General features: G+C 35.4%; 1 protein-coding gene across 1 annotated transcript in view; it reads right to left on the reverse strand.

Annotated features, from left to right (window-relative positions):
* LOC101887708 (transient receptor potential-gamma protein) overlaps positions 1–14,396 on the reverse strand; it is a 65,227-nt gene that overhangs the window by 18,629 nt on the left and 32,202 nt on the right. The window contains exons 3-4 of the mRNA XM_059130317.1: positions 990–1,234; positions 656–786 (exon numbers count right to left, since the gene is read on the reverse strand). Coding sequence (XP_058986300.1) covers positions 656–768 — 113 coding nt within the window. The 5' untranslated portion in view covers positions 769–786; positions 990–1,234. The remainder of the gene's footprint in view (positions 1–655; positions 787–989; positions 1,235–14,396) is intronic.

A 14,396-nucleotide genomic window follows, 5' to 3' on the forward strand; every position in this document is an offset into this window, starting at 1 on the left:
GCTTCGGCATATTTAGTCCTTGAACTTTAAATTATAATTATAATCATAGCGTGTATGATTGAATTCTCCCATAAAAACTTTTAATTGTTATGTGAGCTCTACTAAATTAGCAAAGTGGTGTAGGGTATCATAAAGTCGGCCCCGTCCGACTTTAAGACTTTCTTTACTGGTTTTATTTGCATGAGACTTTCCTGGGACTATAAGCGACCAAGCGATTTCTCAGCAATCTCCTGCTTATACGGTCTCCAATCTCTGGAAGACACCATAAGACTCTTCTGCTTACAGAAATCATTCCATTTTTCTCATATTTTGTAAAAACATCAAATGGATTTTTAATTAACTTTCACGCGGCCGTTACGTAGAGAATACCTTCTATCTGAGGCCTACCTTGGAGATTATGTTGTTAGAAGGCAACCATGTTAGATAACTTCCCATTAAAAGCTTCTAGAGCTCATTTATAAAAATCTTCTGAGGCCTCTTAATAATTTTTGGTATTGCTAGGCATTGCTGGAAATCTGTCTACATAATAGCCTGCCCCACCCTCTTAACAAGTTCCCTAATGTGGTCTGATATATACTTTTAAAATATCTCTCAAAGCTTTATATATGTTTCTGTTTCCTCTTTTATCTTCTCTAAAATTATTTTACTCACTGACCTTCTGGTGCCCGCCATATCACCTCGTTCCACGGCCAACAGAAATTTCTTTTCCTCCAATGTCAATTGGCGTATTTCCTGATGAGGTCGTATGATGTTCTCCTCCTCCATCATGCCGTGGATGCTGTGGCGCTGGAAATAACATTTAAATCGAAATCAGAACAGAGCAGCAAAAACAAAACAAAACAGAACTCTTCTTAGACATGAAGGTCAGTCAGCCAGCCAAACAACCAGTAATAGTAGCACTAGCTTCGCAATATTCACGCATACACGTACACACACATCCACATCCTGCCAAGAATCAAAGACCTAGCGGAGCTACAGTCAAAACTTACCTTGACCTTTTTAGCCGGTTCTATTTGTACACTAATGTGACCCGTACTATCGGTGGCATTGGATTTCTTTTCGGTATCCGAGCCGTTGCCTCCAGTGCCACTGCCGCCGCTGATGCTGCTGCCACCGCCACCACTGCCAGTGCCGTTGCCATTGGCATCATTGCCATTTTTTATTTTATTTAAGATGGGTGCCAGCACTGACTTCCTGCGTGCCGGGCTGACAAAGTGCAGCTTTTTTCCTTCGTCTGCAGAGAAAGAGAGAGAGGGAGAGATGTAAAAAAGAAACATTAGTATTTTAGATAAGTGGGGAGATAAGAGGAAATTGAATAAACCAAAACACAAACAGACACACTCATACACCCTCACCCTCTGATGTGCATTTAAATGCACTTCAATAAATTATCCATGGTCCAAGGATAATACTAGGATATACGAAAGATGGATGGATGGGTGAATGGTGGAATGAATGCCTGATTTCACATTTGAAACATACATATGTGTGTGTGTGCGTGAATGTCACTGTATGGGTTTGTTTTTATTATGATGACATTGATTATGTTGTCGAAGTTGACGATTCGAATGCATGCAGCTGCTGCTGCTGCTGATGACATTTCCCCTCCCCCTTATCATAATGATAATCATTGCAATGATGATGCCTTTCTGATTGAATGGCGTAAAATTATATTAAATTATGCTGATTCACTGCGAATTCGATTAGAATGAAAATATATGCGAATATATGGAGAAAAATATGATTTATTTTTCCCACACCAAAAAATATGGAGAGCACTGTTTGATTTGTCATCGCTCAAGGTTGCCAGTGAGGTTGTGAGGGAGGGGTGGGGGTAGGACACTGGAAAAGCCACTTAATTTTCCACAATAATAGACAATTTGGAGGACATTGAAATCGCATTTTTCATCGCAATCCTCATTTGTCAGAGATGACATTGTTGCGTTTCGTTGAATACACAAAGCGATGTGGGACATCAATCAAATCGAGGAGAATGTCTGGAAATATTTTGATTTGACAGGATTTCATCCTTGCAGTATCGATAGCTGATTAAAGAACTTTTATACACATAATACGTTATATAGGCTTTGAAGATGGCCTCACCTCCTACGACCAGAAGAGCTTTTTAACGTATGCTATAAACCAGGACAGCTTTTGTAGGACTCTTATGATCAGAATGCCTTCTAAAGATATTCCACTCACAGAAGAGATTATAAATGTCTTTTATAGACAGATAAGTTTATACAGGTATTCTAAGGAGAGAAGAGCTCTTAAAACTCGTCCAACAAAGAAAGTGATTTTAAAGGTATGGTAAGGATAGCCTAGCTTTAAAAAAAATATTTTTATAGGGTATAAGAAATTCATATGTCCTCTATAGGCCAGTGAGGGTATTATGGTTCTTTATAGAAAGTAAAGCTTTACAAAGTTATATATAAACTAAAGAGCTCCTAAACTACTAAAGGCCTTCGCATTAGAAAGAGGTTCTAAAAGGCTGCCAGACCTTTGAAAGTCATCTAAAGACAGACAAACTATAATCAGAAATGTACAGGGTGAGATAAAAAATCTGCAACAAAGTGAAACGCCATAATTTTTACACATTTTTTTAAAATTAAATGAAAGCAGAAAATGGCGGAAATAACATCAAATTTTTGTATAAGTTTGGATTTGTTCGAATTGGTCACGTTTGGCACGAATCATGGCCTTCAAACGGCCAATGAAACCGTCATACGCTGTCCGAATGTTGCTCTGCGGTATTTTGGCTCATTCCCGGCGAAGCGCTTGCTTGAGGTGATCGACACTTTGATATTTTTTAGTGCCAACCTTCCTTTCCAAAATACTCCAGACACAATAGTCCAACGGATTGGTCATTGTGCGCTGGAAATGAAGCGAGGAACCTCATTTTGTAACCATTCTTGGGTGCGATGGTGCTGAGTCCTGTTGGAATGTCCAAGGTCTGCGGCCAAAATGTTTGTGTGCCTAAGGCTTTAATACACCCTCTAGAATATTTACGCGATAATATTCGACATTTATTCTGATACCATGGTCGATTAATTCGAGCGGAGAGTGACCATCGGCTGTTATAGCGGTCCTCAACCCAACCGGAGGTGCACATTTTCAGTTGACCTATTTGGCAAGAAAAAACGATCATTATGTTTCTTTACAAAATGCTGGACAACGAAGGAGCGGAGAAAACCTAATTCGGCAGTTCACCACTTTCGGCGAAGCAAAGCTCTTTAGGTCTTTTGAGTCTATTTCCTTTCTCTTGCGGTGTAAGTTCTTGTGCTTTTTAGAATTTAAATGGATTTACCCCCAGCTCATTTTTCAATATTTATCGAATGGAATATTGGGATATGTTCAGCTCATGAGCCATTTTTCGGCCACTACGACGCGGGTTTCTATCTTCTTCTTCTTTAATTTTCGAACAATTTCTGCTGATGTTGCTGTTTTCTTCCGTCCACTTCCTTGACGTCGGGCTACGCTACCAGTGACACGGTAACGAGCGTCGGTATTTTAGAGAAAGAAAAACTATAAACTAAGGAAACTAAATCCCTTCAAAAGAGAAAGAATTTCTAGAGGGCTGCCATATTTTTGAAAGCCATCTGACGACAGACAAACTAAAGCCAGAAAAGCTTTTAGGCATGAAGTAGATATGTGAACTTTTACAGATATTCTAAGACAGAGCTAAATGTATTCTGGAGGCAGAAGGACTACTAAAGGGTTTCCAGAAATAGAAGAATCTTATAATGAAAGAAGAGCTTTTATAGAGTTCTAATGAAAAAAGCGATTGAAAATATCTTCTAAATATAAAAGAGCTTTTAATTATATTCCGTTGATAGATCTCTTCCATACAGAGCTTTACAAGGTATCCTACAGACAAAAGAGTCTCTAAAAGATTTCTATAAAAATAATTAGTACAAATGTCTTCTAAAGTAAAACAGAGACTCGCCTCTCTCCTATACACAGAGAAGCTTTAAAAGTTTTTATAGACATAAAATCTTTTTAGTTATACTGTAAATAGCGAAGGTTTGATGGTCCCCTAGAGACAGAAGATCTCTTAAATTTTCTGTTGATATGTGAGCTTTTATCGGTATTCTATAGAGAAAAGAGCCTTTGAAGTTATTCTGAATGCAGAAGAACCTCTAAAGGGTTCCAGAAATAGAAGAGCTTATTAAAATCGTATAATGAAAGAAGAGCATTTGTAGTGCTTCTAATAAAATAAAATATATGAAAGGCAGAAAAGCTTTTAGAGTCATTGTCTTTTATACACATGTCTTTTAAAGGTATTTTATAGGCAGGATAGCTTTTTAAGGTCCTGTATTCAGATCACCTAATAAAGGTTCTCTATAGACAGTGAATAACTTTATGGACAGTAGATATTATTATGTAGTCCTAACTCTTTTCAAAAATCTTCTACATACAGCAGAACTATTAAAATGTTTTTTTTTTTTTTTTTAAAGACGAACTTTTAAATGATTTCTTAAAAATATGAGCTTTGGAAGGTTTTATAGGTATCAGTAATTTTAAATGTTTTCAGAGACGGAAGTACTTTTACTAGTACTTTTAAAGTTCTTTAGAAAAGCTCTAAAGGTCTTCTATAGTCGAGGAGCTTTTAACTAATTTTTATAGACAATGAGCTTTTAATTGTTTTCTATTGACGAAGAAACCTTTAAGGATTTTCTATAGAAATGAGTGTCTTCAAGGGCTAATAAAAGTATTCCCTTAAATGAAGAGCTTTTACGTATATTCTCAATTATTAGAGCCTTAAAACCGCCCTACACCTTATTCTTTGTGTAGAAGAGCTTTCAATATTATTATGTAGTCCTAAGTCTTTTCAAAAGTCTTCTAATACAGCAGAGCTATTAAAATGTTTTTAAAAAAAGACGAACTTTTAAATGATTTCTATAAAAATATGAGCTTTTGAAGTTTTTATAGGCATCAGTGCTTTTAAATGTTTTCAGAGACGGATGTACTTTTAAAGATCTTTAGAAAAGCTCTAAAGGTTATCTATAGTCAAGGAGCTTTTAATGAGTTTTTATAGACAATGAGCTTTTAATTGTTTTCTATTGACGGAGGGACCTTTACGGACTTTCTATAGAAATGAGTGTTTTCAAGGGCTAATAAAAGTATTCCCTTAAAATGAGAGGTGTTACGTATATTCTCAATTAGTAGACTTTTTAAAGACAATTATAAGCATTAGAAGGAGTTACAGAAGCTCTTGTATAGAGATGTATATGTTTTTCTATTGAGAGAAGATCCCTTACGGGTTTCTTATTGACAGAAAGTTATTTTTAACGCAGAAAAGTTTTAAAAAATATTCTAAAGGAATGATTTTTTTCTTTTTGAAAATCTCCAAACGGCAGAAAAGCTTTTAAAGATCTATAGACAAAGAAGTTTTAAAAGATAATTTATAGACAGATTAGCTTTTGAAGGTCTTTTCAAGATAAACCGTCGTTTTAGGGCTTTCTGCAGACAGAAGAGCTTTAGGGACGGGATTGGCAAAAAAAACCTTTAAAATTCTTCGTTAGATAGCAGATCTGTTTAAAGTCTTTTATAGACAGAGTACTATTAAAGGTCTTCTATAAAGAGAAGAGCTTTTCAAGGTTTCCCACAGGCAAGTCTCTGCCTATTACGAATTATTTAAAGGTATTATTTGGATATACGAGCTTTTAAAAGCATTTCATTGAGAAAATGAACTTTTTGGTGTCGTCGAAATACAGGAGTGCTTTTATAAATAACGCTGGTAATGCCCTTTCCGCGGCTTTTTAAAGGCAGAAATGCTTCAAAGACATATGATAACAGAAGAGCTTTTTATAGGAAGAAGAAGAACATTTTAAGCTCTCCCGTAGGTAGAAGAACTTTTAAAAGTCTTCTGAAAATATAGAAGCTTTTTAAGACCTTATACATCTAGAAAATTATTAAAAGGCCTTAGACGCCATTAATGGCAGTATCACGGTAACGAGCGATGGTACGAGACACAAAAGATTTATTCACATTTAAATGCTGGAGTGCTATAACGATAATCACTTGTGGTAATCCAGTTAAATATAAAGAAACTATCACGCTTGAATTCCATCACGAATAACTTTTTTCTGGAAAATTCTCACAAAATGCTTTTGTACGCTTCTAAACAATATAATGAGCTGTCATTGGAATAATTTTAATAGATTTCGGACGAGTGGCTTAGAAATGACAGCAGTCTAAAGTTGGTTGCAGTTTTTTCATCTCACTCTATTGAAAATGAGCTTTTAAAGTGTTTTGGAAAATATAGAAGCTTTTGATGGTCAAAAATAGCAGATAACCCTTTTAAGGATATCCACAGATATAAGAGATTCCAAAAGGTGTTCTAAATCCAATAAAGCTTTTAAAGGTTCTATGGACGGACAATATTTTATAGAGTTTGTAAGGACAGTCTAGTATTAAAAAATCACCTCTTTCATAGAAAGAAGAGCTTTTAAGGTTTTCTATTGGCGTACGAGCTTAATACAAGAGAGCTTTTAATTATATTCCATAGAAAGAGGAGCTTTAAAGAGGTTTCCAAAGATTTCTATAAAAAGAATTACTTCTAAATTAAGGCAGTGTCTCGCCTTTCTTCTATATACAGAGAAACTTTAAAGGACTTTATGAAAAGAAGAGCGTTTTCAGTTATTCTTTAGACAGAGAGAAGGTTTGAAGGTCCCCTAGAGACAGAAGACCTCTTAAAGTCTTTTATAGACAGAAGTCCTTCAAAGTTTTCCATTGATATATGACCTCTAAAAAATCTATTGTTGACAGATCACTTTAGAGTCCTTAACAGACAGGATATCTCTTACCTCTAGGTCTTATAGAGTAAGAGATTTCTAAAACGTCTCCTAGAGACATTCTAAAGTTCTTTCAGAGACAAAGTCTACCAATCCACGAATAAAAGATCTGTTTCACCCTTATATTGGCCAGGTCTATGATTTTCTGTGGTCCAAAGACCTTTAATTTTCTATGGGTCGAAATGTATTTTTTTATCAACGGCTTGTGAAATGCATTTTATCCCCGGAATTCTCATCAAAACGTATTCCATGTGTTTAAAATCCCCTAAAAGGTCTTCGAGGTAAAAAAGTCATCTGAAAACTTCTTATATGGCCTCTTGTCTGCAGAAGGTCCCTTGAAGGTCATAATTTTATCATTTGTTTCTTAAGATTTTATTGTTTCAAAGATAAAGTATCCTAGGAGCAATGTCAATACATTCATAAATATTGTATCTCAATTGTCATCGAAACTGAGTTGTGTTTCATTCATCAATAGCCTCTCCGTGTTATATAAGAGGCAATATTACCTGCTGGAAAAAAAGGCCATCCGTATGACAATCCTCTGGTTCTCTTATAGTTTTTTAAGTATTTTTGTTCATTTTGACCCAATTTCGGATTGCCAATGAAAATATATTCAATATAAAATGTAAAAATAGGGTGTTGCAAATTGGAATGTTTGGATATCTAAAAAGGGGTATAAAAGGGTATTAAAAATTACAATTTCTGAGAGGGACCTTTCATCTCTTCACCAACCTGGCAACGTCGGCGGTTTCCACATAAAAAAATTTGTATGAAAATCAAAACTTATTACAAATTAATTATTTTATACCTTAATTATTTATCACCCCCTCATTGCTATACCCTTTCATTATTTAGTAAATATACTCGACGTAAAAGTATTTTCCAGTTCGTTTTTTTTTTCTTTGTTTTGTTTTTAATTTATGCAAAAATGCAACAATTGACCCAGATTTTCAATATTTTTCAAAAATACTCACGATACCACTTTTCATGCATTCATTGCTTCCTCCAACCATTTCTCTTCTCGTTATTAACCCCTTTCATGGCGTTCCTTTGCAGTTGCGGCACGCACATACAGACACACACACACCCACCTCCCATGCAAACAATTCTCATTCATAGAAATATTTTCCGTTAGCTCTGTTATGGGTAGGTGTGGTGGGGGTGAGGAGATGGGCGTATGTCTTGCCATTCGTTGTGGGCCGATTGCGTTGCATTCGAGGAAAATATGTGCTGTTGTATTTTGTTGTTGTGGCGGGGTATAGATTTATCAGGGGAACTTTTTAATGGATGTGAAATGTCTTTTGCATTTTGGAAAATAATATTTCTTAAGGAGACCTCGCCCCACCCCCATCTCTCTCGAAATCATGCACGCACTCATATTGCATAAAGAAATTAATAATTTATACGCCAAGTAGTCACTAAATGTTGTCAATGGAACTGTCTAATAATTCCAATTTATTTATTTATGACCACCTTGGGGGTATTTTTGTGATGACGAACTGGTAATTTGTTGATAGACCCAAAGGAATTTTCGCAAAACAACAATAAATGTCAATGATAGGGTAGGGGAGGAGATATTGTTGTTGATTTATTGCAAGAGATGAAAGGAATATCTAGTTTGTCTGTCAAAAGAGGAAATATTCTACACGAAAGTTAGGCTTAACACTTTTTACGAATATGTAAAAAAAAATCAAAAATTTTTATTAGATTTTCGTTTTTATTGAAAATGATAATATCAAATATAAAAATAGCAAAATCGTTTTGAAAGTATTGTAATGTCCTTTAAAAAATCCCGCAGAAAGTTTACATCGCAATGTGATCTAAATTGAGGGGGCAAGATCTCCCACTTCCACACTTGTTGAAATGTTCAGACTATGATCCTTTGGATTCCGTTCATTTTAGTTCTAAAGTGTCTTCGGCACTATTACAGATAATAATAAAGTATTGTTTTGGTTGAATATTTTAACCCTCAAGCAAATCGGGGGATGGGTCTTATTGGTCCTTTTTTAAAATTTCATTCAAGACAAGATTGTAACAAATCAAATCAAATTCAACAAATGTATTGGATGACATCGAATGTCTAAATCTTACCTAAATGCCTGGAATAAGTATACATTAAAAACATATTTTAGGGTAAAGCCGTACTTTAGGTGAGTTTATGAAGATTTCTTCTGCAAATCACATTTTTAGAAGGATGAAGTCAAATACAAATATATTCCTGATCAAATTTTACTATAAGTCGCCAAAGAAAAGAAATAAATTCGCAAAACAAAAAAAAAAAAAAAAAAAACAAAAAATTTCCCTAATTTTTAATACCCTCAGCCATATGGCTAGAGAGAGTATATATCATTTGATACGGCCAAAACGTGCCTCATCAAAATAACGATCTAGGGGTGTCCGTCCGTCTGTCATCGTAATATTATTGTCAAACTTAGATCGAGTTCGGAGATGGGCAACCTCCCATACCTCCCATACAAAATGTCAAAATTTACAAATAAAATAATTAATTGCACAGAAAGAGAAAGGATAGTCCGATTTTGTTCCAAATATGCGAATCCATTTTTGGACCAAAATTGTCCATATTTGCACCTGACCAGGCACGGGTGCAAATTACACACATCACAATAATTTTGTCAATCCAAAGTATGGTGTAAAAATGGGATATATCGGCGTACTGCTTCTGCTACCTCCCCAAAAAGGGATCAACATTTTGAATATCCAGGAAGCTCATAATATGCGAAATTAACATCCGATTCCATTCAGACTCAGCACATCTCAATATTTTCATAAACATAAGATCTTCTGTAAATATGGTAGAGATCGTATCATTCCTTCTGGTACCTCCCACCCTAAGGGTTAACATTTTGAATAACCAAAACAATCATAAAATCCGAAATAAGTATCTGGTTCTCTTCTTCTGGTACCTCCCCCACAAAGGGTCAATATTTTGCGAAACCAAAGCGATCATAAAATCCGATATAAGCATACTGTTCTCTTCAAATTACACACATCACAATATTTCTATCAACCCAAGTTCTGGTATTAAGATGGGATATATCGGCCCACTCCTTTTGGTAAATCCACCACAAGGGGTCAACATTTTGAATATCCATGAAGATCATAAAACGTGACATTAACTTCCGATTCCACTTAGACTTGGCTCAACTCCATATTTTTATCAACACGAGATCTATTCTAAAAATGGTAGAGATCGGACCATCCCTTCTGGTACCTCCCCCTCAAGGGGTCAAATTTTTGAATATTCATGAAGCTCATAATACACGAAATTAAATTTTGCACATATCAATATTTTTATCTGAATTAAATAAAGTATGATAGATGAATTGTAATACTTCGGTCCGCGCTATATCTGTTGCCTCACGCATATTTCCACATTTTCCAAAAATTTGCATTTATCTTATATAAAGTATAGGAAGTAGTCGATATAGTCCAAATCTGGTACGTTGTAATATTTATATCAGTCTTAAGTTAGATACGAATTCGTCAATATTGGTCAAAAATCATAACTCAAGGCTGGGGGTATAAAGCTGTCGGCAAAACCGACTGTTACTATTTTACTTGTTTTTCTTTTTTTAATTTTTATAAAAATAATGTAAAGAATAAAATTTAGTTTGCTTTGTAAATTGTATATGGCTTATTACTTTTTGCTAACAGGTAATGCAGAGGATATGTAGTTGTCACTTTTATAAATCTCAATAAAGTTCCCATAATTTATCCATTAAATATAACCTTGACTTATAATTCATTGTGTGCCAATATTTAAAGACAGACTATTTAGGAAATGTCCTTAAACGTTAATTAATCACAACATTTTTAATAGGAACAGCGATTTTGGATCGAAGGCGATGTCGATGGGGCCCATGTGGACCATCTTCAAAATTAACTTTAACTAGGTTGGAAAAGTTTATAGATTTTAAAATTATACAAGTAAAAAAGCCGAACTTTGAACCCTCCACCATTTGGAACGAATTTGGCAATTCTCAAAAACATTCCATTAAAAATTCCAATAAAAATCCTAAAAATACTGAATGTAGCTGTTATTGTAGGGTCTATACGACGACATGGACGTGCATAAGTAACTTTTGTCATAAGCCATCACAATATTCAAATGCGAAACGAAAATCGGTAAATAATGTAGCTAAAATCATCAAATACAATACCAAAATGTAGACCTGCACAGACAAGTTTCTGTCTTAGGTTGTAGTATCCATTACGAACTTCAAATACCAAATTTGAAACAATTCCAATGAATATTGTCGCTAAAATCATCAAAATACCGAATATCGGGAGATACCGTTATATGGGGGCTCTACGAAGACGCGGACCTGCACAGACAATTTTCTGTCTTGGGCTTTAGTATCCATTACGAACTTCAAATACCAAGTTTGAAACAATTTCGATGAATATTATCGCTCAAATCATCAAAATACCGATTATCGGGAGGTACCGTTATATGGGGGCTATACCAAAACGTGGATCATTTTAAATACCAAAAGTCCCGCAGACATAATATACATTTGAGTAAAATTTTATCAATCTACTTCAATTCGTTCGGAAACTAGAGTGATTTTCACAGACGGACAGAGGGAGGGACATCGCTAAATCGACATTGAATTTTATGCTGATCAAGAATATATAAACTTTGTGGGTCTGAAATGTATATTTCGAGGTGTTACCCTCCATACTATAAATATAAATTCTTGGTTAGTATAGCATATATTCTCACATTTTGTTGTTGGGTATAACAAGTAAAAAAGTTTCGGTCGGTTTTACCGACAGCCAATTTTCGATTATTTCAAAATCTTTTGACTTCTGGTTTGATTGATCAAATGTTTAAACCTTTATACAGCTGGTTCCGAAGGAATTGGCCAATATTGGGCATTTCGTGCCGCACCAAAATTAATATGATATATATATTGCGACGTGTTAGGTTTGGACTGTGTTGTGTTAATGGAAATTTTGGGATGTACCAAGTCATGAATAGAATCGGATGTCAATTTCGCTTTTTATGAGCTTCATGATTTTCAAAATTTTGAGCCTTTGTGGGGGAGGTACTTGATGGAGTGGACCAATATTATCCATTTTTTGTACCAGACCTAGAACTGACGAAAATATTAGGATTTGCCAAGGTGGAGCAAACCCGGATTAACGCTTCTCTTTCTGCGCAGAAAAAAATATTTTTTTGTTTTAATTTTGACCTTGTATGGGGGAGGTACCAGAAGGAGTGGACCGATATTGTCCATCTTAACACCAGACCTTGGGTTAATATAAAAATTGGGATGTGTGAAATTTTAAAACAATCGGGCTCTAACATCAAATAAGAGTTGTAATTATTTAGACCATTTGTGGGGGAGGTACTTGATGGAGTGGACCGTTATTGTCCATTCTCACACCTAACCTAGCAGTGACGCAAATATTAGGATATGCAAAGTTGGAACAAAATCGGATTATCCTTTCTCTTTCTGTGCAAAAAATATTTTTTTTTTATAAAATTTCGACGATTTGTGGGGGAGGTACCAGAGGGAGTGGACTGATATATTCCATCTTAACACCAGAATTTGGGTTAATATAAATATTGGGATGTGTGAAATTTGAAGACAATCGGACTCTTACATCACATTTTATGAGAGTTGTAATTATTCAAAATTTTGACCATTTGTGGGGAGGTACTTGATGGAGTGGACCGACATTGTCCATTTTCACACCTAACCTAGCATATTTTAGTATGTGCAAAGTTGGAGCAAAATCGGATTATCCTTTCTCTTTCTGTGCAGAAAATATATATTTTTTAAATCTCGACCTTTTGTGGGGGAGGTACCAGATGGAGTAGACCGATATTGCCCATCTCCGAACTCGATCTAAGTTTGACAAAAATATTACGATGTACCAAGTTTGGACCAAATCGGATACTCCCTTCAAGAGTTATCGTGCGCACCAGCCAGCCAGCCAGACAGACAGAGAGACGGACGGACGGACGGACGGACATCGCTAGATCGACTCCAAATGTTCTGAAACGGATTTGGTCCAAAGAGACCTAGGGTCTAAAACCGTTATTTCGACTAGGCACGTTTTGACCGTATCAAATGATATATACCCTCTGTAGCCATATGGCTGAGGGTATAAAAATGGGTCTCAAAATAAAAATACGAGTAACCTATACATTTTCCATATGAACTCCTTTCTATAATTAAATAGTTGTCGTGCAATGAACTTTTCCTTGTTTTTATTGTTGTTGTTGTTGTTATTCAATATAAACTTGTTGTAGGGTCGTAGGGCATGAATGTATGATAATGATGACGATGGCATAGTCCCATGACAACATGATAAAACGTGCCATAGGTCGTGGTTATAATTGCCATTAAAAACAGGAGCGTAGGCAATAATTTTTGCTACAACATTTGTGGAAGTCTTGTATGGTATGTGAAGTAATAAAAATGACCCGAACAATTTCCTATCTTGAATTATATATTTTTATGATTTAATTCGCTTTAAGTATATACCTCCCTTTCTTGTACGCTTTTCCACACCCCTGAGCTGGAAAAAGGCTCTAAAGTGTACTTTAGGACTCTGGCTGACTGACTACTGAATGAATGAAAAAATTTATTCGTTCCCATTCAAAACATGGTTGGAGACAACACGATGAGAGGAATTCTCTTGAAAATGTTAAAAGCAATACACACACACACATATTTATACAACTGCACATACACACATTATAACCAATGCTATTTCGAATTACCACCCAATAAACCAATACTCAAACCCTTTTCCCATTCACATTCTATGATCCTTTGAGTATTTTTTATTGATTGACCTCAAAACCCCGTGACAAAATGGCAATAACAACAGCAACAACAACACATACGTGAGAATGTGAACACAATGAGAGGTGATGTCGGTGAGATTAACAGCAAACAATATGTCTGGCATTTACTGGCTAGCGCAACAAAAACAAGAATGCTGAACAAGAGTTAAAATTTGACAAGTGTAAATTCAATTCAATCCACAATTCAATGATTGTTCTGGTCGAGAATTCCGTGAACAAAAGTACCACTACTTGACACACATCCGACTACTAGACGAATAAATAAAAATTGTTGTTCAAAGAGTTTCATGGGAGAAAAAAAATTGAAAAACATGCTTGTCTCAATGCTTTGAGTCCTTAACTAAGGATTTGTTCGTCACTGGTTTCGCTTTGTATTAAAATTGTGACATTTTATTAATTTTTTACCGCCATGCAAATCTATAAAAAGCCTAATTTCAACATTATTTTCAGTTTTTAATATACTTGTTATACCCTCAGTCATATGGCTACAGAGGGTATATGTTATTTGATGCGGCAAAACGTGCCTCATCGAAATAACGGTTTTAGACCCTAGGTCTCTTTGGACCAAATCCGTTTTGGACTCGATCTAGCGATGTATCTCCATCCGTCCGTCTGTTTCTCTGCTGGCTGGTGCGAAGGGATTATCCGATTTGGTCCAGACTTGGTACATCATAATACTATTATCAAACTTATATCGAGTTTAGAGATGGGCAATATCGGTCCACTCCTTTTCCCCCACAAAAGGTCAACAT

Source organism: Musca domestica, unplaced genomic scaffold (assembly GCF_030504385.1).
Source record: "Musca domestica strain aabys unplaced genomic scaffold, Musca_domestica.polishedcontigs.V.1.1 72, whole genome shotgun sequence".
In the NCBI taxonomy this organism is placed as follows: Eukaryota; Metazoa; Arthropoda; class Insecta; order Diptera; family Muscidae; genus Musca; species Musca domestica.